Source organism: Capra hircus, chromosome 29 (genome assembly GCF_001704415.2).
Source record: "Capra hircus breed San Clemente chromosome 29, ASM170441v1, whole genome shotgun sequence".
Lineage (NCBI taxonomy): Eukaryota > Metazoa > Chordata > Mammalia > Artiodactyla > Bovidae > Capra > Capra hircus.
In genome coordinates, this window is record NC_030836.1 from 41,289,894 (window position 1) to 41,313,872 (window position 23,979).

Genomic DNA, 23,979 nt, shown 5'->3' on the forward strand with positions numbered 1-23,979 from the left:
CTTTCTCTTTAAGGGGGTGGGGGGCCCTGAAAGAACTGATTTCCATCTGATGGAGAAGCCAGGACCCAAGGGTTTTGACCCTGGTAAGAATCAAATGCAAGAACCTGACGTGGGAAGTGAAGGAACACAGAGGCCCCGCCAGGTTGAGTTTTTATTCTGGAGGTAGGAGGGGGTGGGGTCAGCATGCTCAGGTGGGGAGGGTCCAGCCCAGCTCCTCCAGCCCCCCTAGTGCATGCCCAGCCCCAATAAGTTACCCAGTGACTCAGCTGCCCTCCCTCCTGAGTCTGTCTGTTTTCTGCTCTACCCCAGACAGGGCCAGTCTGGCTCAATAGGAGGGCTGTTTGTCCCTAGCCTGTGGGCAGTGCCACATGGCAGGCCAGGGGAGGGGCTGAAGGGGTGGAGGGGCCGCTCCTGGCTCTGAGGGGTCAGGACTTGGAAAACCACATCCTGGGCGGGCCAGGGGCACAGTCCCACAGCTCTGTGCCTGGTGAGCTGGTGGGCAGGGTAAGGCCACCATCACACCTCGACAGCTGGGTCTGAGCCGCGGCCCTGCCGCTGCAGCTGCTCCTCCTGCTTCATCTTGGGCTTCTCCGTCCGTGTGTGCCACACCAGAACCTGTCCAGGGAGGTTTCAGTCACAGCCGGGCCCAGCCTCAGCCAAGCCTCTGGGGCACTCAGGATAAAATGGATCCTCCCACCTCCTGGACACACACCATGTTGGCTGCCAAGTATGAAGGGCAGGGGGAGGGGGAGGCTTTAGTGCCTCTGAAAGTCAAAGTGTTAGTTGCTCAGTCATTTCCAACTCTGCGACCCCATGGACTGTAGCCTGCCAGACTTCTCTTTCTATGGAATTCTCTAGGCTGGAATACTGGAACGGGTTGCCATTCCCTTCTCCAAGAGGTCTTCCCAACGCAGGGATCAAACCCAGGTCTCCTGCATTGCAGGTAGATTCTTTACCATCTGAGCCATAAGGGAAGCCAGTGCCTCTGAAATGGGGCCTAATCCCTTACCCTGTCTGTCTGTCTCAGGGGTGCCAAGAGACCACTTTCCTTCTCTGACTTCCCCTTCAATAGAGTAAGCAAGCTCTGCAGGGTCTCTCCTTGTTCAAACACCCATCCTCGATCCTGCTCCGCAGGGCCTCATTCCACTTCTCCCATCTCCTGTCCATCCTAGAACCGGGTTTCTATGTCCACCTCCATCCCCTTACCCGAGTGCAGTTGGCAGCCCGTGGCTCCAGGTCCTTGGGATCTACAAGGTGGCTCAGGAGACTGCTCTCCAGATGGCCCCGAGGAGCGGTAGCATCAAACCGGGCATTGGGTTTAGCCAACAGCAAAGACAGGGCGACAGCAAATCCCGCCATATCCACTGGGAAGGGCCTGTTGGGCTCCCAGGCCGTGTGGAAACCAACAACCCGGCCATCCTGTACGCGAGGCCCCTCGAATCGAAGGCCGCCCACTAGCCCCACAGGCCACACTGAGACACCACGGGTCCAGCGCATCTAGCAGAAGTCGGGAAAGAAGAGACAGACAGGAAGTGGCCCAGAGGAAGAGGAGCAGCAGCAAGGACCACTTGAGTCACTCTGCCCCTCCACTCCCCACCCAGGGAAAATGATGAAGCAGGTCCCACCAGGCCTGCTTCCCCAGCCCCGAGCCAGTGCTCACCTCCTCAAAGAGTTCCCGGCTGTAGGTGTTGTCATCGTCAGCAAAGTACACGACTCCCCGGGTACCTGGTGGGGGTGGGTCCTTCTCTCCCCCAACAGCACCCCCTCCGCTCCGGAGCCAGTCCAGGGCCCTGTTCCGTTGCTCTACACCTCGGGGCCGAACCCAGCCTGGCTCGCCCTCCCGGAGACGCTGGGCCTTGGGGGTAAGGACCGCCAGGTGTGTGAAGAGGAGGCCAGAGGCAGCCAGCAGTCCCGAGACCAATGGGGTGGGGCCCTCAGCATCCTCCACCAGCAGCCAGTGCAGCCGGGGCACCAGGCTCAGGGTCTGGGACAGCCGCACCAGCTCCGCCTTCTGCACCAACCTGCAGAGGGAAAGATGCAGGAGGGAAAGGGTGGCCACCATTTGCCCACTCCAGCAGGCACATATGTCTTCTTCTGGGCCACTCCTCGCACCCTCACGACATTTCCCTGACCAGCACCCAAACTCCCTGTTGTTGTTTTTTGGCTGAGTAGCTCAGCTTGTGAGATCTTGGGTCCCTAATCAGGGATGGTACCTGTGCCCCCTGAAGTGGAAGTGCAGAGGCCTAACCACTGGACCACCAGGGAATTCCCTCACCTGCTCTGTTATTTTTTCATCTTTTTGGCCATGCTGCATGGCATGTGGGACCTTAGTTCCCCAACCAGGGATTGAACCAGTGCCCCTTGCGTTGGCAGCACAGTCTTAACCTCTGGACTACCAGAGAAGTCCAAGTCTTTTGATTTCCGGTTCTGTAGACAATACAGAACCGGAGTCTGAGGTGGGGGAGTCTTGTAGACACTGTCTCCTGATGTCTGTCATTGCTGGGCAGAGGGCAGTGCCTTCTTAGACCAAAATGATTGAACCAAGGTCATCCCCGAGCCTCTTGTAAGTTTCTTTGCCCTTCAGATGGGCCTGCCCGCCCCAGGGTTGGCCGTGTGTGCATGGAGAGGGGAGGGTCTTAAGATGCCTAGCCTAGGTGGGCCAGCCATCTGATTCCAGGCAGATGTCAGCAAGTCCTTTTGGCTCCTTTCAAAACTACATTCCCCAGTTGGTTTGTATCACTAATAATGCTACATTTTATTTTTTTTTTAAAGGAACCCATTTAGCACAGTGTGGGGCAGAGAGTAAACACACTAAATAACAACTGGTGTAACTATTTCTAGACCACCATATGACTGAATGGCCAAGTCCTTCTCTACATTAGTCAAGGGGTTCTCAAACTTCCTCACCAAAGGTTCCCTAAGGAGTCAGAGTGAATTCACTTGGCAAGTTCAGAATTTCTTTGAAACTTTATTGTTGTTATCTTAAAATTTCTCAGGAATTTTTTACACTACTTCATGGCACATCCCTCTCTATATTCTTTATCTTTTGGCCACGCCACATGGCATGCGGGATCCTAGAGCTCCCAACTAGGGATTGAACCCACAGTCCCCATGATGGCAGCCAGGAATCTCAACCACTAGACCACTAGGGAAGTCCTCCCATCTATCGTTTATAGAAAAAAACAATTTCCCCAAGATCTGAGTAACGATGTGGTTCATTTAGCCTGACATTTGGCAATGCCTTAGCCTGAAGAACATCTGGCCCAGTGCCTCCTGAAACTCATCATCAACCCCAGCCTCTTGGTCCATGCAGATCCTGGGTGAGTCAGAGCCCATACCTGGCATAGGTGGGGGTAACAACATAGATAGTAGGCAGAGCCTCAGGTTCAGGGGGCTGGGCAGGGGCAGGGGGTGGGCGACGGAGATCGGCTTGCAGCTGGGAAATCCTCAGATCCTTCTGCCGAAGCTGCTCTGCTGCTGCCCGCAGGGGAGGGAGGCAGTCACATGGCTGGCCTGGTCCCAGGAAACAGGGATGGGGGCAGAGAACCACAGGATGTTCAGCATCCCAAAGGGCATTAACCTTCCCATTCAACTAACCAATGCGGGGCTCTCCTTACAACTTCTCTAACAGCTTTTCTACACCTAGGGTGGTGAGGAACTCGCTGCCTTAATTAGCAGTGCCTCTCCAACTTTTAACAATTCCATCCATTACAATTTTCATGTGTCTATTAAGCTGATCACCTACCTCCATCCTTCTACCTGCTGGGCCTAATTTTGCCTTCTGGAAGCATAACGAACAGTTGATCTCCTAAAACAGGGCAGTCTTTCAAATACCTGAGGATCATGCAGTGGCCCAGTCTCTAAATCCCTGCATAAGAGGCAGGGTTCAATTTGTTCCGTTGGCTGTGTGACCAAAGACTCATTAAATTCATTGATTCCATCACTGGATAAATATTTATTGAATGCTCCTCCTGGGAGGCACTGCCTTAGGTGCCCGGGCTGCAGCAGGAAACCAAACAGACGTGGTCCCTGCCCTCATGGAGGTTGCAGTTTAGTGGAGGAGCTGGACACTAAGCAAAGAAACAAATTAATACAATTTATTAGAAACTGTGGTAAGGGCTATGAAGGAAACAAATAGGAGGGAGGCTTAAAAGAGAACCCAGAGTAAGAAGAGTTACTTTTAGCTAAGGTGGTCAAGGAAGGCCTCTGTGAGGCGGTGACATGTCAGCGAGCTGAGACCTGAAGGATGAGAAAGAGGCAGCTGGGGAAGAGCTGGGAGAAAAGGTTACAGGCAGAGACAGGTTAAGTGCTTAGAGCAACGAGCGTGGGGTTTTCGAGAAACTGTCATGAAGCCAGTGTGGCTGGAGCAGAGCGAGCGAGAGGGATGGGAAATGGGGTTAGAGAGGCAGACGGCGGCGGGATCACGCGGGGCCTGGCAGGCTCCGGGAAGGAGTCTGATTTCACCCGAGGTGCGGCGGGCAGCCGCGGTGCGTTCTGGAGAGGGGAGTGCGCCCAGAGGCCGCAGAGGGGCTGTCGGAGGACCGAGCCGAATGAATGGGGGTCTGCGCGGGGCTTCATCCCCAGGGCGGGATGCACAGCGGCGGGATGCCCTTCCGCCGACTCGCCGCACCCCCGCCCCGCCCCGCTCACCGAGCTGCACCAGCGCGTAGAGTAGGCCGGCGATCGACACCAGGAAGTAGGCGAGGAACACGTTCTTCAGCTTCAGCTTCATGGCCGCGCCGCCGCCGCCGCCGCCGCCGCCGGGGCAGGCGGGGTCCGGCGGGGTCCGGCGGGGACAAGGGGTTCCCGCCCCCCGCCCGCCTGCAAGCCCCGCCCCTGCAGCGGCCCCGCCCCGTGTCCCGCCCTCCTCACGCTCGTCTCGAGCGGCTCCCGGGAGCTAGCGCTGGCAGCGCCCGTCTGGGCCCACTTCCGGTCAGTCTGCACACCCCCCTTCCCTCTGGGTAATTTCCGGTCCCATTGCCTAGTTCTGGGAACCACGGAAGTGGGTGACGTCATATCCGGCGTGTCAAGCGTGCCTGGCCGGTGGTCAGGAGCCAAGTAAGGTAACGTGGGAGTGGCTTTGAGACCCTCGGCCTTGATCTCCAGTCCCTGTGAGCATATTTTCTTACATTCATTCACTCACCCATCCACCAGTCATTGCACGCAGTGACAGTAGCTCAGTAAATAATTGCTACACGAATGAGTGAAATCTACAGCCCTGCCAAGCCTAGACAGCATATTAAAAAGTAGAGACATTGCTTTGCCGACAAAGGTCCATGTAGTTGGACTGCAAGGAGATCCAACCAATCCATTCTGAAGATCAGCCCTGGGATTTCTTTGGAAGGAATGATGCTAAAGCTGAAACTCCAGTACTTTGGCCACCTCATGCGAAGAGTTGACTCATTGGAAAAGATTCTGATTCTGGGAGGGATTGGAGGCAGGAGGAGAAGGGGACGACCCAGGATGAGATGGCTGGATGGCATCACCGACTCGATGGACGTGAGTCTGAGTGAACCCCGGGAGTTGGTGATGGACAGGGAGGCCTGGCGTGCTGCGATTCATGGGGTTGCAAAGAGTCAGACACGACTGAGCGACTGAACTGAACTGATGGTTTCTCCAGTAGTCATGTATGGATGTAAGAATTGGACTATAATGAATGTTGAGCAAGGAAGAATGGATGCTTTTGAACTGTGGTGTTGGAAAAGACTTGAGAGTCCCTTGGATTGCAAGGAGATCAAACCAGTCAGTCCTAAAGGAAATCAGTCCTGAATACTCGTTGGAAGGACTGATGCTGAAGCTGAAACTCCAATACTTTGACCATCTGATGTGAAGAACTGACTCCTTGGAAAAAGACCCTGATGCTGGGAAAGATGGAAGGCAGGAGTAGAAGGGGATGACAAGATGAGATGGTTGGATGGCATCATTGACTTGATGGACATGAGTTTGAACAAGCTCCAGGAGTTGGTGATGGACAAGGAAGCCTGGCATGCTGCAGTCCACGGGGTTGCAAAGAGTCAGACACGACTGAGTAACTGAACTGAACTGCCGAGCCTGTGCTCTGGTTGTCTCATATAATCCTCACTATAACCCTTTGATAACTTTAATACAATTTAGGATGTCTGTGTGTTAGTCGCTCAGTCGTGTGTGACTGCTTGCAACCCCATGGACTATAGCTCCCCAGGCTCCTCTGTCTGGTGGAAGTAGGTAGCCATTCCCATCTCCAGGGGATCTTCCAGGAATTGTACCTGGAACTCCCACATTGCAGGCAAATTATTTACCGTATGAACCAAGGAAGACCACAATTTAGAATACTATCACTCTAAAAATTGATGTTGCAGAATTTTGATCATGGCAAAAATGCAAAACTAACAGTAATATAATGAACTGGAAAATAGCAAAGGGCATTTCCAGCATTTTATTAATGATTAATCAACCTCTTGTAGATGTTCTAGTATGTCCACTTGGAATCAGTTCCCCTTTCTGGGATGAAGAGTTTACATCGATAGTGTTTTCCCAGCACATCCAGCAGTAGTTTGAGCAAACTGCTCTTCAGCATTGTCACAGTACCTGTCCACTTGTATGTAAGATAGATTTTTGTCCTAAGTAACTAAGATTGCCCCGACTAATGTAATTCCCACTGTCCAATTTTCTATGTGCCTTCTAGGTACCTAACTCCAGGATCCTGTACTTTTTCTTTCCTCTGACCCACACTTCATAAACGTCTGACAATAGGGATGGGGGTGGGATGCCAAGGCAATGAGCGATTTCCCAGGAAATTAACTGGAAATATTTCTTGAACTGAGGAATTTCCTGAACACACCCCCAACTCCTCAATGGCATAAACCATCCTAAGCAGTAATTTTCCCAAACCAACCAACCTAGTTTTTTGTTAAAATAATCTCTAAGACTGTGGCCAATCTGCAAAATGGAGGAAACCATCTCCTGTCACTGACACAAATGCAAATTTTTTTAAATACTGCTAAAGAAAAACAGTCTTGGGCTTCCCTGGTGGCTCAGTGGTAAAGAATCTACCTGCCAATGCAGGAGACATAGGTTCAAACCCTTGTCTGGGAAGATCCCATATGCTGAGGAGCAACTAAACCCCTGTGCACTACAACCATTGAGTCTGCTCTAGAGCCTGGTACCTGCAACTATTGAGGACACAAGCGACAACTCGTGAAGTTCGAGCACCCTAGAGCCCATGCTCTGCAACAAGAGAAGCCGCCATAATGAGAGGCCCATGCACTGCAATGAAGAGCAGCCCCCAGTCTCCACAACTAAAGGAAAGTCCACGCAGCAGTGAAGACCTGGCACAGCCAAAAATATATTTAAAAAAAAGAAAAGCAGTCTTAAGTGTGAGAGCATCTAACAGACAGCTATTTCTAGAGGGACCCCATTAGCTCTAGTCACCACTATGAACTAGGCCCACTAAAGTCTGACAATCTTGCTGGGTTCCTTCATGATATACTGGCAATCAAGCAAGCTGAGGAAGGCTTGCACTCACTCATTCTGCTCAACCAACGAGGCATAGGCTGAAAATGTCAGGTCCTTGGGCTTTTAAGGGTCTGTGGTTCAGGCCAGAACTAGAATCCAGACACCAACAGTAATTAATGGTTTCTCTCTTTATTGTTTCTCCTTTTATCAAAACCTGTCACAGCTGGGGGCCAAAAGGAAGTAAAAAAAAATTCCCACAAATATCCCCCCCACTTGTCCCCAGTGAGTTCTCCCCCACCCGCTACCCAGGGCCTTGGGCCAGCCCTGGGCACACATGATCATGTCCCCCACCCTCAGCCTCCTCCCAGCAATAAATACAGGTGACCGTGATTCCACGAAACCACAACTGATTTCTCCATCTTGAATGCCCCTCAAGGGGACAAAATTTTAGGAGGCAAAAGAAGTCTTGCCCACCCCCATCTTGAGGAGTGTAAACTTCTTTCCCCCAAGGGACAGGGGAGGTAGAATGCCCCTGTCAGAACCGCAGCAGCTCTAGATAGAAGCGGGGAGAGGAAAGGTTGGGATGCCAGGGAAGAGAATGATTTCCAGCAACCTCACTCCTTTGATCCATTCATCCCTTCTCAGGGTAAGGGGTGGTCCCAGTGTATCAGGGGAGGGCTGACAACAGAGAAGAACCAGGAGGAAGAAATAAAAGGAGGGAAGAGCAGTTTGGTGGGGAAGGAAGGGGAAGGAGAAGAGGCAGCCAAAAGCTGCCGTCATCTTCTTCCAAGAAACGGCATCAACACGCAAAGGAAACAAATGGAGAGGGTGTGGAGGAGACTGAGGGCTCCCAAAAGAAAGCGAAGGGCAGCAAGAGCCCTGTGATCCCCAGGTCTTCACAGGTGAATGTGCTCCAGTTAGAGCAAGAGGATATTTGGAGATGAAGGGAGATTTAGTGTCAGTGGGGTGGGACAGGTCGGAAGATCACAAAAGAAATTCAGAGCCCAGGGACAGCCCTCTCATCCTGCCCAGATGCTGGCAGAACCTGGATCTTGAGATCAGAAAGGTGAAGCCTGGGGAAGGTCAAACTCCAGGGCAGAAAGAAAAGTAACTATCACGACCCTCACACCCCACCCCAACATCCCCTTCAGTTATCGCAGGTGAATAGTCCAGTCAGATGCCACGTTGACGCCAGGCTTGCGCAGGATCAACACTGAGGTCTCAGGGTCATGCTGGAAGGACAGGCGGCTTTCAGGAGATCCTGATGGAGGAGGAAGAAAGAGTGCCAGGATCAACAGCAATTACTTTCCCGTAGGTGTGGGTCCCCAACCCGGAGGCCAGATCACTCACCTTTTGTCTGGAGTACCACGGTTGCTGGCTTTCCGGCCCCTATTATCACTACCCGCTCAATCCAGATTGGTGTCTCAAAGTGGCCTTTGGGGTCTGCGGAGCTGGAGGAAGCAAAAATGGACACCCAGCAGGAAAACAATTATCAGAGCAGAAAGGGGGAGAGCAGAGCAAGGTCACAACAGGAGAGCAGAGTGAGCTGTGCGTATCCCGGGGCCCAGCCTCCTCTTCCTGCAATGGCTGCCAAGGAAGAAAGCTCTTCCTCCTTACCTGGAGACCAGGGTGTTGCCAGAGAATGAGAATCGACGCAGCAGGAACTCATGGCGAGTCTGATAGTTGAACGTGTGCCCATCATCTAGAAAGAGCTCTCCTTGGGCCGTACCCTGAGCAGGAAGTGGGACAGGTGAGAACCTGAGCCCCAGAGGAAGTGAGGGGCACCTGCCCTGGGGGACTGCCTCCCAGGAGGGTGGACAGATGGAGGTGCCGGCTCCCTGCCCATGCATTCACCTGGAGGCTGAGTGCGACGAAAAGAGTGATGGGGTCGTCCTTCATGCAGTCGGAAGAACGCCGCACTCGCATCCACCGGGGCACGATGGTCCCTCCACGCTGGAACACGGGGATCTAGTGCAAGACCAGTGCTGGGGTGAAGCGGCAGTGCTGTACCTCTCGCAAGCCTGTGCCCTCTTAGGAACTGGACTCCAGCATACACACTCTCCCCCCTTCTGGAAACCTAGAGGCACATGGAGCTGGCAGCTGGGCCAAGCATACTCACACTGCTTAGAGTTACAGGCAGGTACAGGGTCTGCGGACCATGATACTTCTGGTAGCTCTGAACGTCATACCACACCTGTCGGTGCAGAAGATAGCCTCGGTCACTCGCTGCACAGAGGACTCCACTCTCTTCACTCTCTCTGACCTCCACCTTCTTTCCCCACCATGCCCTTCCTTAACTCACCTCCCCTTGGCCAGGCAGATAGACCTGCACACCATGAGCCTCGGAGTCTGATACAGGGTGAACCAGCAATGCATCCCCTAAAACATGGCAGAATCCACTCTGAATTGGGGGGATCGGTTCCCAAAGAGGGAGCCCTAAAGCACCTGCCCCCTTGCACCAGCGGCCTCTGACCCTCCTCCCTTCCTGCACATCCACAGACATATCCCCCACAGTGCTTGCTTCTTCTCAGCCCTACCCCAACCCACCACTAACTGTCCTCGTTTCTCACCAAGCAGGAACTGATCGTCTATACTGAAAGTGGTCACATCCTTAGGATAATGCACCCACAGGGGCCTAGGAAGGAAGCAAGACAAGAAAGGAAGACACCTGCTGTTTTGGTGGAAGTCAAGGATGCTACCCCAGGAACTGGCAATAAGAGCACGGGGGTAAAGACCCGGATCTGGCAGCCAGTAAGGCTTCAGCTACGCAACCTAACCTTGGACCAGACATCTGGTTTCCCAACCCACTTCCCTGCTGCCTCCTCCCTGGCTCCTTCTGGAAAATGTTCCGCAGAACGACCTTCCAGTGGCCACTTTATTACTCTGGCCTAAAAGGCCCTCCAGGATCAGGTCGTATTTTCCACTCCACCTCAACTACCTCTCCCTCTGGTTCGTTACCCCCTGAGACACACTGTTTTTTTTTCCTACTGTTGGAACACACCAAACTGGTTTCCATGTCATATGTATGCACTTGCAATCTCTCCTGCTTGGAACATTCTTGGATCACAAGTGGCTGTCTTACTCATCAGACAGGCCTCATCTTTACATGGCCTGTTTGTGGAACTTAATTCCATTACCGTGTTCTACTTTTTACAAACAGCTTGTCAGTGTTGGCAATTTTCGTATTTACATATTTGTCTACACGTCTCTCTGTCTTCCTCACAACGGTGGGACACTTGTCTAACTTGTTTCAGGCTCTGCGGGTCGTGACGGATGATGCCTGGCATGTCGTAAGCACTCAGGGACGTTCACTGCTATTCATCCCCACTGGTCTCCTCTCACTCTTCCCTTTGCAATCAGATTTCCCTCCTTTACAAGGCCCCGGCCAACGAAGAAAAGAGCCCAGAGATGGAGCCCCGTGCCCACTGTCTCCCAGCCACCTCAGTCCACTCTCCACAGACCCAAGTGAATGCCTTACCTCATGACCGGGATCCCCTCGCGATGCGACTGATAGAAGAGGGTGTACCAGAAAGGCAGTAAGGAGTATCGCTGGCCCAGGGCATCTCGAATTATGTCATGGTACTGAGACGGTAATAGCCACGGTTCTCGCCGACCAGTGTCCAGGTGGGCATGAGCCCGGAAGAATGGCTGGTAGGCACCCATCTGGTACCAGCGTACAAGCAGCTCTGGCTCTGGATTTTTGAAGAAGCCGCCCACATCCGCTGGAGAGGGGAGGGAGAAAGCAAGTTGGAAAGAGGGTGAAGGAGGGCTAAGGAGCCCCCCAAGGCCCCGGCCTGGACTATCGGTTCTCTGCTCAAGCCTAGGATCCGTCTGTGCCCCCTATCTTGTCCCTCTCCCGCCAAACCAAGGCCCCAAATTCCTCCTCCTCTCACCTCCACAGAAGGAAAGTCCCACCAGCCCCAAGCTGAGACACATAGAAATCGAGATTTTCATGTGGTCCCATTCAGCAGCATTGTCCCCTGTCCACACAGCTCCTGAGGAAGAGAAGAGGGAGGGAGTTTACGGACAGTGAAGGGCTTGGCCTTTAAGACAACTGACCTCTCTGACCTGTCACACCTGCTCTGGGGACCCCCAGGGTCCTGCTGAAAGTGGCGAAGTTCACCAGAGCACTCAAACAGGGACTGGCCACCCCATGCCCTGCCTCCCTTTCAATGCACAGCTGGAAGGAAGCGCACCACTCAAAGGATGGCCGCATGGACAGACCTCCCCTAGAACCAGACCCAGGTCCCTCTGCCAAATCTCTCCTCCAAATCTTACCGAAGCGCTGGGAGCCAGCGAAGAAAGCCCTGCTCAGGACAAAGGGGCGTTCGATGCCCCCGGAGCGCAGCACCAGGCCATCCGCGGTCGCCATGTGCTGCACGGGAACAGGAAAGAGCGGTGGTAAGGGGCAAAACCAGCTGGCGTCAGTGCCAGTTCTCGTGCCTCGGTCTCTCCTCAGTCCCTTACCACGTAGAAGCCATAGATGTTATGCACGTCTCGGTGCTCCCAGCCCCCATAGTGCTGGGCATCCTTGAGCATGGTGACCTCAGGACCATTGAACACAGAAGGTTCGTTCATGTCATTCCAGACATAGAGGTTGGGAGCTGAGCCCTGAGAACACAAGGCGGAAAATGGGAACAGAGGACAGAGGGGAGGAAGAAAACAAACAGTGTGAGAGCACAGAGCTCCTGGGAGTCCAGAACGATGCACCTCTCTGGGTCCTCCCAGGATCATCAAGGGCCCTGATATCTTACAAGCAACCAACCACAGCAGGGTTGGCAGGCAGAGACTGACTCCAAGAAGTAGCGTGGGAAAGACAGGCTGCCGTACCTCGTAATTGTCAAAGTGAAACATGTTAGCCCACCAGGCCCTCATCTTGGGATTGGTGAAATCAGGGTAACCAGCTGCGCCTAAAAGTCAAGGATGGCTTTCAACCCATGAAGGGCAAACCGGCCTCCACGCAAGCTCCCTGGTCTCCCAATCGTCCCCCCTCGTTTCTGGACCCGCCTACCTGGCCAGCACCAGCCTTCGTAGTCAGAGCCATCCCGGGTTTTAACGTACAGACCCAGGTTCTGCAACTCTTCATGTACACGGTAGCCGGAGTCCACCTTGATGTGGGGATCCACAATGGCCACCAGCTGCGGGCAAGGACCACGGGTGGTCAGAGCTCTCCAGGGATATCGTGCCTGAGAAAACCAACCACGGCTGCAGCCCTCTTACCTTCCGCCTCTTGGAGGCCAAATGCTCAAGCATGTTGCGGGGCTGAGGGAAACGGCTGGGGTCCCAGGTGAAATACCGTTTGCCATCGGCATGCTCAATGTCCAGCCAGATGACATCGCAAGGCAGGTTGTGATCATCGAAGCCCTGATCCACTTCCAGAACATCAGCCTCATCCCGATAGTTCCAGCGGCTCTGGTGGTAGCCGAGGGAGAAGAGCGGGGGCAATGCCTGGGTCCCTGCAGGTTCGGGGTTGGGGGGGACGGGGTCACAGCGGGGTCAGGCTCAACCTGGAGCCAATGGAGATGCCCCGAAATTCAGGGAGATACAAGAGGACAGGGCCAGAGAACAGGCCGAGGCACAGGACTGCTGAAAATGCACAGTCACCCGTCTCAGGGAGACAAGGATCAGGAGAGCAGGCTGCACGCAGTAAGGGGGGCCACATACCTGTGAGACTAGCGTACTGCCGGAAGACATCAAAGACAGAGGGCCCGAGCATCAGGAAGACGTCAATGATGCCGCTCTCAGACATCCAGCGAACGTCCGTCTGTGGAGTCTCCCCAGAGCCCTGCAGGTAGTCCAGCATCTTCCCAAACAGGGTCTGCAGGGAGGACCAGAGAGAGGTCTGACCCCACCCTCCTGCTTCCCAAGCCAGTGTTCTCCTGGGTGCTCTCACAGCAGGCTCCTTGAGCCACTTCAGGCTGGGGTTAAACGTCACCTCCTCAGTGAGGCTTCCCTCAGGCTCCTCACAAGCAACCCTGCCCATCCTCCCCCCACAACCACTGTTCTTTCGTAGCACTTACCACTGAGCTCATCTAGACCTCTTACCTATTTAACCTCTGTTCTCTTCCTTTCCTAACTCAACATACAGTATATTCCTCATATGGATAAAAAGGTCTAGCTCTTATTGCAAACTCAATAATATACACATTGATGATAAATGAAGGAAGGGAAACACCTTCCCCATGGCTGTGTGTCTTCTGGGAGTGACTGGAGAACTCATATGCTGCTCACGAGGCCAAGGCCCGTCTCTCACCCAATCCCTAACAGGTATCCAGACAGGCCATCCTACCAGCCTCTTCAAAGCAAATGGGCCAGCACGTACATCTGGCTCAAGGCCCACTGATCCCTCCCCGTGCCTGTGTTCTCACCTTCCCGGCAGTGTTGGAGGATATGTCAACCCAGGTCTCTGCAGCATTGAGCCAGAAGATGCCTAGGTCCCGAAGGGGGCTGTGTGCCAGGAGCACGGGCACAGACCCGTACAGGGCCATGCGGTTGTACAGCTCATATTGGAACACGTCCAAATTGTAGAGGCGATACGGCTCCCCACCCCTGCAGGCAGACAGACAGACCAGCCATTGACCGTGGCGTACACAGCCCCCAGCCCATAGACAAAGACGAAGGATAAACACTGGCCCCTCTGCCCTTTCTCCAAGCAGAAAATCTGACTGCCAAAGGCGCCCTGGGCATGGGAAGTGATCCAGACTCATCCGGAGTATCCTATCTGTATGCACATTCCCCACAGCCCTGACTTCTAACCCGTTCCCTCCCCCGACCTTGATGTCACTGTGGGACTCACTCGGTGACTTTCAGCCTGAGGTTGTCTGCATGCTCAGGGATCCCATACACATGCTCCATGCCTGGCAGAGAGAAGTCCAAACTCACAGACATGGGGCCTGGAAGAGAAGCAAAAGATAGTTCCAGAGCTGCTGCTTGACAAGGACTCCCTGCGCCCCTGCCCAAGGCTCTCCGAGCCCCTACCGTAAGGCTTGCTGTCAGAGTGAGTTTTGAACGTCTCTTCCCAGGCTCCTGGCTCATCATGCTCTGGCTTCCCCTGGGTCTCATCTGGCTGGAAGGAGGAAAATGGACCACTGCCCAATCACACACCAGTTCTCTCTCTTTCCTTCCCTGTTTTCTAAATCCCATCCCCAATGGCAAGACTAAGCTCAAATTTCTTGTGGGCCTTTCCTCTTCGACCTCCCAGCCAGCCCTGTGCTCCAACTACCCACCCTCACCGACTTGCCTTGTCGTCATCCCCAGGTGTTTCCTCAGGCTGGGCCCCATCGCCCTCAGCTGGTTCTTTTGATCCTTGCCTGGAAGGTAGGAGAGCTGTCTGCTCCAATCCAGAGGGGGCGGGGACGAGGGGCTAGTGGAAGGAGGGGTGAGGGAATAGAGAGCCAAGGGTCCAAAGGAACGAAGGCATTGGAGGAAGGGACTGAATGTTAAAGCTTGGAGAGGGACCCCAGTGAGCAGATACGTGTGCAGAGGATGGGGAGAGACATGAGAAAGGAAATGAGAAGGAAATGCCACCTGGAGGTGCCTTCCCAACACAGGCCCAACCACCAGCCTCTGCCAGCGTTCCACAAGAGACAGGCAGGCAGGCTCAAGGGCGTGGGTTCGGAACACCAGTCCTGGCCCTGCTGCCTCTACCAAGAGACCCTGGCCCCACCTTCCCTCACTGGGCCTCAGCCTCTTGGCCTGACACAGGGTTTTGCAAAGGCAAGCAAGTCACAACCATGGTCAAGCCTCTACACACGGTCAGGCTTATATGCAGGGACTTAAACAAGAGATTGTGCCAAAGAATGCTTTCAAGGGCAGCTGGCAAGCAGCTCTGCCCAGGGCCTCAGTGCATGCCAGCTGAGAGCCAGGAACCCCAGCAACAGGCAGCATCTCTCCACCCTCTGGCAAAGCAAGAAGTTCCCTACACTCCTCAAGGACATTCAACATTTCATCTTCCTTCTCCCAGGGGGCTCCCAGCCAGGGGAATAGGGGACAGGAACCAGAGACCATATAGCTGGGGTAAATGGGCAAATGAAGGGCAGGGCATGGAAAGGTCTGGGGGCCACCTTGGGGGGGTCCCTTCCTTGGGGGCCAGAGTGAAGGGCAGGTAAGGGAAGAGGAACAGATACAGTACCAGTGGTCATGGATTTACCTAGAGAAAATGTTCTTGATCCTATCCCAAATGCTACCGAGCGTGAGACTAACTTTATCCGAGAAACTGGGGCAGGAGGAGATGGGTAGGGAAGGGGAAAAGGAGGCACAAAACCAACACAAAAACAGAAACATAAAAGTGAGTTTCAGTCGACAAACTTCCAGAGATGGGGCAGGGGAAGAAATAAAAAACAAAAACCAAAAAAAAACAAAACAAAAACCAAAAAAAGGAAGAAAATAAATCTGGGAAATGTGATGGTGTGAGAGGGGGAGAGGGAAAGGCAGACCTAGGCAGGCCTCCCCGAGGAGGTGCCCAGGGTACAGACAACGGACAACGTGGCTGCCTCCTGGTCTGCACAGGAGATGGAGAAAGCGCCGAGCCAGGCCTCGTCCTCCCCCCGCTGGTCCGTCTCTCCCAGCCCCCACCCCCACCTGGCCGCACTGCCACCCTGTCTCCTCCCAGGGCCCCGGTGCCAGACCCGCAACACCTCTAGGTTCTTTCACACTAGGTCTCCTTCAGTGCTTGACCCCTGTACTCACGAGACCCTGGGGGTCCTCTGGTGCTCTAAATTTAGGAGTCCTCGGGCATTGACACTGAGCAGAAGGCTCCGGTCCTCCAGCAGGTCAAGGCGGAACGGCCGTGCCGTCAAGATGATTTTATAGGGTCCCTCAGCAACGGTGAGCTCCACGCTGTTGTCATCCCGGCCAGAGACAGACAGCCTAGGAAAGAGATCAAAAAGGATCTAAGGACGTGCAGAGTGCCAAGGGTAGTCACGACACTGAGAAGAGGGGCACGTGCCAAGAGCTATACAGGGACTGTGGTGAACAGTACAGGGGCAGACAAGTGTGACCAGAGGAACCAAATAAAGAGCCTGGAAACAGACCCAGGCATACTCAGAACTTTGAAATGTGACAGACATCGTGGCAGTTCAGTGAGGTCAGGAGGAAAAACGCTAACAATAATAGGAAAAACGCTAACAATAATAGGAAAAACACATTTTCTGTAGAGGAAACAAATGGTATCGCAACCCTATCTCATTTCAGATACAACAACTCCAGACAGATTATGACTTAAAATTTTCAAGTAAAACCTTTAGAAGAAAATACAAAGAAATGTTTTTCTGACTTTGAGGTACAGATCATTTAAACACAACTCAGAAACTGTGAACACCAGACTAATGTACCTGACAACATAAACTTCAGAATTTTGGTTTATTGATAGATACCTTGAGGGTAGTCAAAAACAAGAAAAAAGTCTGAGAAACTGTCCCAATGTAGAGGAGTCTAAGCAGACTCGACAACTAAATATGCAACAGAATCCTAAATGGGACTCTTGGGCAGAAAAAAGACATTAGGTTAAAAACTAAGGAAACAATAAAGCCACAAGATACAAGGACTTCAAGCTACAAGGATATACTGCACAACTCAGAGAATATAATCAATATTTTATAGTAACTATAAATGGAGTAAGACCTTTAAAGACTGTCAATCACTATATTATACACCTGTACCTTACGTAATATTGTACATCAACTACACTTCAACTAAAAAAAATGAAAACAAAATTAAAAAAAATTTTTTTAAAGAACTTTAGTTAACAATAATCATCTATTCATTAAGCATGACAAATATTCAACAACGATGTTAAACAACAGGGGAAAATAGGAATTCAAGGTATAGAGTAAGTCTCATAATACTCTTGAAACTTTCCTATACATCATAATTTTAGAAAAGTGAAAAGCTACAACCCAGGAAAATACAGCTGTAAAATATGTACATAATAAAGAACTGGAATCAAGACTAATGAATTTCTACAAATCAGCGAAGACAAACCACATGAAAGGAAAATGAGCAGAGCCGTAAACCTCCAGTTTACAGAAGAGTAAACCAGAATGACATAAACATACAAAGATGAGGACACGCTCAATGTATCAGTAATAAACTGGAAAGACACGCAAGCCAAGACCATCACGTGGTGTCATCCTACAGCCCTCCCACCGACAAAAGTTAAGTCCGATAGTGCCAAGGGTTGGAGAAGGTGCAGTTCATTAAGTCTCACATACTGCCGGTGGAAGTGTAAACTGGCAAGCCGCTTTGGCTTTATCTTGGAAAGCTGACCATTTCCATATTCTACACTCTTGAGTTCTTCTCCTAGCTATATGTCACAGAGAAACTCCTGCACAGGCAGAGAGCAGAGACGGACAACAGCGTGCAAGCCAAGACTGTGAAGAGAACAGCGCTGGAAAGAACCCAAAACACCCGTTAACACAGAAACGGAGAAGTTAAGTTGGGAAATGTTCATATAACCCAATATTATACAGCAGCAAAAATGAATTTCTAAAGCTACATGCAACAGTTAAATACGTAAGTGAAAAAAAGGAAATCCCAAAAGACCTCATTTACTAAAATACTTTCCCTACAAAGCTTAAAACAAACAAAAGCTTAAAACAAACAAAAGCTCACAAACAAAATCACATAATTTATCGCTTAGGCACATGCACATATGTATGTATGTATATATGTGTTTACACACATATACACACAACATAACTGTGAGAACAAAAAAACAAGGGAGTAATAAACTTTTGAGTAACAGTCACCTCTGAAGGAGTCAGGGGTACGGGATAGTAAGATGTATGTGTTTGGGTTGAGTGAAGGGTTTATCATGTTATTTTCTAGTTAAATGCTTAAGAGAACCATGCATGGAATAATGACAGTGTGTCATGGCCCGAGTACTTAAATAAGCCTATCCTGAATATCTGGGGAGAAAGAGAGGAGGGAGGAAGGGAGGGAGGAAAGAAAGAAAAAAAGACGACAGAAAAGAAAAGAGAAGAAACAGACAAGACAAGACGGTGGGACAGGACCGGAAGGGAAGGGAGGAGCCAATTACAGAGACACTGTATTCCTGGAAGGCAAGTTCCATGGCCTTGCTGATTTCCTCTTATATTGAGAAAGCTGTAATTTGTCTGCTGAATGCACAAAGATAAAGGGTGAAAGAGAAACCAAGCAAGGGAGTTCCCTGGCAGTCCAGCGGTTAAGACTCTGCTTTGACTGCTGAGGGTGCATATTCAATCCCTGGTGGGGGAACTAAGATCCCACAAGCCACGTGGCTCAGCCAATCAATCAACAGAGAAAACAACTGAAGCAAAGGAAGAGATGAAGGAAGGCTGAGGAGAGCAGCAAGGTGCTACTCATCTATTATCCCAATGTGGAAAAGAAAGCCACCAAATGGGGTTCCTTAGGAAGGAGGATGGGAATACCAGACCACCTGACCTGCCTCTTGAGAAATCTGTATGCAGGTCAGGAAGCAACAGTTAGAACTGGACATGGAACAACAGACTGGTTCCAAATAGGAAAAGGAGTACATCAAGGCTGTATATTGTCACCCTGCTTATTTAACTTCTATGCAGAGTACATCACGAGAAACGCTGGACTGGAAGAAACACAAGCTGGAATGAAGATTGCCTGGAGAAATACCAATAACCTTAGATATGCAGATGACACCACCCTTCTGGCAGAAAGTGAAGAGGACCTAAAAAGCCTCTTAATGAAAGTGAAAGAGGAGAGTGAAAAAGTTGGCTTAAAGCTCAACATTCAGAAAACGAAGATCATGGCATCTGGTCCCATCACTTCATGGGAAATAGATGGGGAAACAGTAGAAACAGTGTCAGACTTTATTTTTTGGGGCTCCAAAATTACTGCAGATGGTGACTGGAGCCATGAAATTAAAAGATGCTTACTCCTTGGAAGAAAAGTTATGACCATCCTAGATAGTATATTCAAAAGCAGAGACATTACTTTGCCAACTAAGGTCCATCTAGTCAAGGCTATGGTTTTTCCTGTGGTCATGTATGGATGTGAGAGTTGGACTGTGAAGAAGGCTGAGTGCCGAAGAATTGATGCGTTTGAACTGTGGTGTTGGAGAAGACTCTTGAGAGTCCCTTAGACTGCAAGGAGACCCAACCAGTCCATTCTGAAGGAGATCAGCCCTGGGATTTCTCTGGAAAGAATGATGCTAAAGCTGAAGCTCCAGTACTTTGGCCACCTCATGCGAAGAGTTGACTCACTGGAAAAGACTCTGATGCTGGGAGGGATTGGGGGTGGGAGGACAAGGGGACGACCCAGGATGAGATGGCTGGATGGCATCACTGACTCGATGGATGTGAGTCTGAGTAAACTCCGGGAGTTGGTGATAGACAGGGAGGCCTGGCATGCTGCGATTCATGGGGTCGCAAAGAGTCGGACACGACTGAGCGACTGAACTGAACTGAACCAAAGAAGGAGGAAAGGGCCATGGAGGTGGCTATGTTTCTCAGGGGAAACTTACCCAGCTGTGGGGGGATCGGCCACCAGCACATCGGGCACACGGTATCGGGGCCGCCGGGGCTCGAGCTCATCGATCCTGATGCGAGTCATGTTCCTTTGAAGTCCCTGGAGCTCCAGCACCAGCACCACCTGTCGGGGCGGAGGTCAGGGAGTGGAGAAAGGAAAGAGCTACACCGAGGAATGCCCTCTGAACCCACCTCTCTTCTGAGGGGATCTCCTCCTTCTAGCCCTTTGCCTAAGGGATCTGAGACTTGAATTCCTCACAAAGTCAAAGTCCCGTGGTTAGATGGCATGGGATGTGGGCCACAGGTTTCCCCTTCCCCAATTCCCCCCGGCCATTTCTCCACCCCCATCTGACTCTTCCTCTTCTCCCCTGACCTTGGTGACTTCGTTGAGCAGATGGACTGTGAGCGCATCAGGACCAAGCTGCAGAGAGTCCAGTAAGGCTCGGTAGGGGGAATGGCCTGGCCGTATGCTTCGCTGCCTCCTGTCAAGTGAAACAATTGAGAAGGGGGTAGGGTTCCCCAAGGCCCCTACGTCCTTCTAACAGCTGCAGTGACCCACGCTACCTCACCTGCCAGACACCTCCCATATTACCCTACTTTCCATTCCAGTCCCAGAAATATCATACTTGCAGAAGGAACTCTCTTCACAGGTCTTAAAGTTGCTTCTATCCACAGCAAAGGTAATTCCCAGACAGACCCCTAAACAGGCCAGTACCAAAGCGGTCCAAGACCTAGAAGGAAAAGAACAACGAGGAAATAATCAGAGCAGGGTCAGAAAGGGCCCCACTTCAGAGGTGAAGGCCTTTTCCCCCTACAACCCTAAAAGGGGAGCAAGCTAAGACTCCTACTTAACAGAAAAAGAAGGCAAACTGGACCCAGGGTTAAGTGTAAGGCCTGAGGAGTTGGCTCACTCACACCTTCCCTTCAAAAGGCAGAGGAAGTGGACAAAGGATCCTTGGCCTTCAGAGGCCAGGTATTGATTCAGGTTACATCAGCCTCTCGGAGGAAAGGCACAGTAACAGCCAGTCCCAGGGGAGGTGGTGGTATCATACGTGTAGAGCAGAGAAACAAAGTTAAGCCATGCCCTTCCATGGGCAAGATGCTGGGGGCAGTGACAGTGAAAAAGCTAAAGATGTACACTCAGCTAGCCTGCTGGCCACAGGGGTTCTAACATCCCTGATGCACTAACCATCCTGCTCCTCAGACCTCCACTCCTGTATCTTTGACATAAGTCACCCATACCACCACCTGAGCTTGAAAAGAATAACAAGAGCTAACCTGTACTAGGCTTCCCTTGTAGTTCAGCTGGTAAAGAATCTGTTTGCAATGCGGGAGACCTGGGTTCAATCCGTGGATTGGTAAGACCCCCTGAAGAAGGGAAAGGCTACCTACCCACTCCAGTATCCTGGCCTGGAGAATTCCATGGACTGTATAGTCCATGGGGTCACAAAGAGTTGGATACAACTGAGTGACTTTCACTTTCAACTTGTACAGAGTCCTAATATACACCTAGGAGCCTGGCTAACTGCATTATATAGTTTGTAACTCTATCTGTAGTTTTCAGTGGTGTCAATGCCCCGGTCTCACCCCAAAGTTCTGATCTAACTGGCCTGAAGTGGGACCTGGGCATCAGATTTTAAACTCCTCTAAATAATTCTAAGGTTTCCGGGGCAGCTCAGTGATAAAGAATCTGCCTGCAATGCAGGATATGTGGGTTCAGTCCTTGGGTGGGGAAGATCCCCTGGAGAAGGAAATGGCGACCCACTCCTGTATTCTTGCCTGGGAAATCTCATAGACAGAGGAGCCTGGCAGGCTACAGTCCATGGGGTCCCGAAAGAGTTGGACACGACATAGCGACTGAACAATAACAAAACAGTCCTAATGGGCAACCAGTGTTCAGAACCAACTTTTTTATGCATTAACTCTTTTCCCTTTGTTTTATTGGTGAATGTAGGATTGGAATTTATCTCAGATGGGTACATAAAAGAGACATAAAAGATTCAATAATGCATCCAAGACTGAACAGACAGTATGAGGTGCCAGCGGGACTGAACTCTGTGTGACTCCAGGGCTCAGGTACTGCATGCTGTTCAACACAGCCCCAACCACCAGCTGGGCTGCCTCACTGAGGACCATCAGCCTGAGGTTACTACAAACCTGCCACTTCCCCAACGTGCCATCACAGGACAGACAAGGGACTAACAGGTGTATACCAAGTTAGTTTGTTAAGGATATATTCTCCATTCTGAGTACATCCTAAACAGGCACTCTCCAACTTCAGTGTCAGTTAACAATTATGAGAAGTGACTGTTAAATGAAAATTCCCAGGTCCCAGGGAATCTGCATTTTTTCCCAGTGACTGATCGAGGAGCACACTTTGAGAAAGTCTTCCATATAGGAGAGGGAAAAACAAAACACAGACTTCTCACCACTCAAACCCTGCTACTTGCTAACAGGGTAGCCAGAGAGTAGGGCCTACTAAACACACGATATCTACCACTAGCCTCGGTATCAGCTGGAAAGCTAAAGGTAAGCTAAAGGTAAAGAAATTCACCAGGAAGGAGATTACAGAAGAGAGTAAGCCCTCCAGTTCCAGAAGAAAGGGCAGGGCATACGAGGCCAGACAGAAGGGTGAGGGAAACACCAGGCTTTGTGGTTTAATAGGCCAAGCAGGAACAAGGAGCAGCAAAACAAGCAGAAGAAATGCTCCCACATAACTCAAAAGCAAGGCATGTGCGCCCCCACCCCCCACAAGCAGGAGGGACTGGAGCAGACACTCTGAGCCACTGACCCCATGTCTATACCAGCCCGAAGCAGAAGCAGAAGTACATGAGTTAAATACTTTCTGGAGTCTTACTTGCAATATCTATAAAATGGGTTTGGAGAGATGCTAATGTGGATAGGGTTTCTGAAGATTTTTCAGATGTAACCTGTTGGAAGGCCCTAAGAACTCTGGAAGGCCTAGAACGCCTCTGAGCAAGAGGTGGTCACAAGTCAAGGTTAGGAACGATTCGCAGGGAAAGGTGCACCCGTTTATTGTTTCAGATCACAGGTTTCCAGAATAGAATTTACGATCCATGCTTTTCCACTGCTGCCAACAGTACACGCCTCTCCCCACCCTAATACATCCGTTAGATCTTGGTAAATACTTTGTGGAGCTGATTGACTGTTTCAAGCCGTTTTTTCCGTAATATCAACTAGAGAACGCAGACCAAATCATTGTCGTGTTTGAGCAACATCATCCAGGTCGACTGTGAACTTACGAGATCCTGCCCCAGCCGTGCCCAACGACCGTGAACACCGAACAAGCCAGGGATGGTGTCCACGTGAAGACCAAGGCAGGGCAGGGTCCGGGCCTCTCGAGAGAAGGGCAAGGGCAGTGGAAAGCAAGACTGCCGGCTACGGTGCTTCCAGCCCGGCTCGGGGCCGCAGGGCAGCAGGCTGCATTCCCGGAGGCCTGGCCGCGTCTCGTCCCCCGCCCCGACGGCCCCGCGCATTGCAGGAAAGAGGCGGCAGCGTTAACCGCCGCAATCCGCCAGGGAGGGCGGCGGCTGAGAGCGGCCCAGACCAAGAAGAACGCACGGCTGCGGCCTTCTAAAGCCACCGGTCCGGAGCCCCAGAAATAAGGACCCCCCAACGCCGCGCGGATCTACTGCGAGGAAGCTGGGGAAACCTGAGGCCGGCTCCAGAGAAACAAAGAGTCCTCACGAGGCCGGGGGTGGCGGAGTCTCAGGAGAACACACAGAAAGGAGAGATACGGGATTTAGGGGTCTGGGGGCGTCCCGTGCGCGCCCCCGGGATCCGAGCTCCTCACCGCCTCCTACGCGCCTCCACTGCCGCTACCGCCGCCATCTTGTGCCGGGTTTGCTCCTTGACCCGGAGCTTCCCCTCCCCCAGCGCGCGTTGAGCCACGTATCTTAGCGCCCGCCCCTTCCGGCCTCCTGATTGGCCCGACCGCACAGAGGCCGGGCGTTTGTCCCATTGGCGGAGGACTTAAGCCAAATACTCATGGGGGCGGTGCCAGGGCGAAGCTTGAGGGAGGGGGCGGGATTGTTGAGCCAGGCGC

At 51.9% G+C, this 23,979-nt stretch overlaps 2 protein-coding genes across 3 annotated transcripts; both read right to left on the reverse strand.

The window, feature by feature from the left end:
• Window positions 118–4,970, reverse strand: B3GAT3 (beta-1,3-glucuronyltransferase 3). The gene is made up of 5 exons (XM_018042697.1): window positions 4,651–4,970; window positions 3,339–3,513; window positions 1,661–2,021; window positions 1,207–1,497; window positions 118–615 (listed from the first exon to the last, which is right to left on the reverse strand). Exons 1-5 carry the CDS (start codon window positions 4,730–4,732, stop codon window positions 517–519), a joined length of 1,008 nt encoding a protein of 335 aa, XP_017898186.1. The 5' UTR covers window positions 4,733–4,970; the 3' UTR covers window positions 118–516.
• GANAB (glucosidase II alpha subunit) lies at window positions 7,608–23,810 on the reverse strand. 2 transcript variants are annotated; one of them, XM_005699778.3, is made up of 25 exons: window positions 23,728–23,810; window positions 20,540–20,644; window positions 20,287–20,395; window positions 19,910–20,037; window positions 16,123–16,302; window positions 15,584–15,649; window positions 14,675–14,744; window positions 14,413–14,500; window positions 14,231–14,327; window positions 13,803–13,983; window positions 13,099–13,252; window positions 12,655–12,890; window positions 12,446–12,572; window positions 12,265–12,344; window positions 11,902–12,045; window positions 11,713–11,809; window positions 11,328–11,429; window positions 10,913–11,156; window positions 10,005–10,069; window positions 9,737–9,813; window positions 9,554–9,628; window positions 9,289–9,402; window positions 9,052–9,164; window positions 8,785–8,885; window positions 7,608–8,695 (listed from the first exon to the last, which is right to left on the reverse strand). In XM_005699778.3, the coding sequence occupies exons 1-25, from the start codon at window positions 23,763–23,765 to the stop codon at window positions 8,586–8,588; spliced, it is 2,901 nt and encodes a 966-aa protein (XP_005699835.1). In that variant the 5' UTR covers window positions 23,766–23,810; the 3' UTR covers window positions 7,608–8,585. The 2 variants fall into 2 exon arrangements, with proteins under 2 accessions (XP_005699835.1, XP_005699836.1); XM_005699779.3 differs by lacking the exon at window positions 15,584–15,649.

Bases quoted from the DNA above. Each gene is read 5' to 3' on its own strand.
- GANAB (XM_005699778.3), bottom strand. From the start codon at position 23,765: ATGGCGGCGGTAGCGGCAGTGGAGGCGCGTAGGAGGCG. The intron at 9,814-10,004 runs GTGAGAAACGAG...GCCATGTTTTAG, and splicing joins AGACGATCAGTTCCTGCTTG to GGGATGCATTGCTGGTTCAC. The intron at 8,696-8,784 runs GTGAGTGATCTG...CTCCTCCATCAG, and splicing joins CGTGGTACTCCAGACAAAAG to GATCTCCTGAAAGCCGCCTG.
- B3GAT3 (XM_018042697.1), bottom strand. From the start codon at position 4,732: ATGAAGCTGAAGCTGAAGAACGTGTTCCTCGCCTACTTCCTGGTGTCG. The intron at 3,514-4,650 runs GTGAGCGGGGCG...TCCTGGGACCAG, and splicing joins CTACGCGCTGGTGCAGCTCG to GCCAGCCATGTGACTGCCTC. The intron at 2,022-3,338 runs GTATGGGCTCTG...TTCCCTCTGCAG, and splicing joins GTTACCCCCACCTATGCCAG to GTTGGTGCAGAAGGCGGAGC.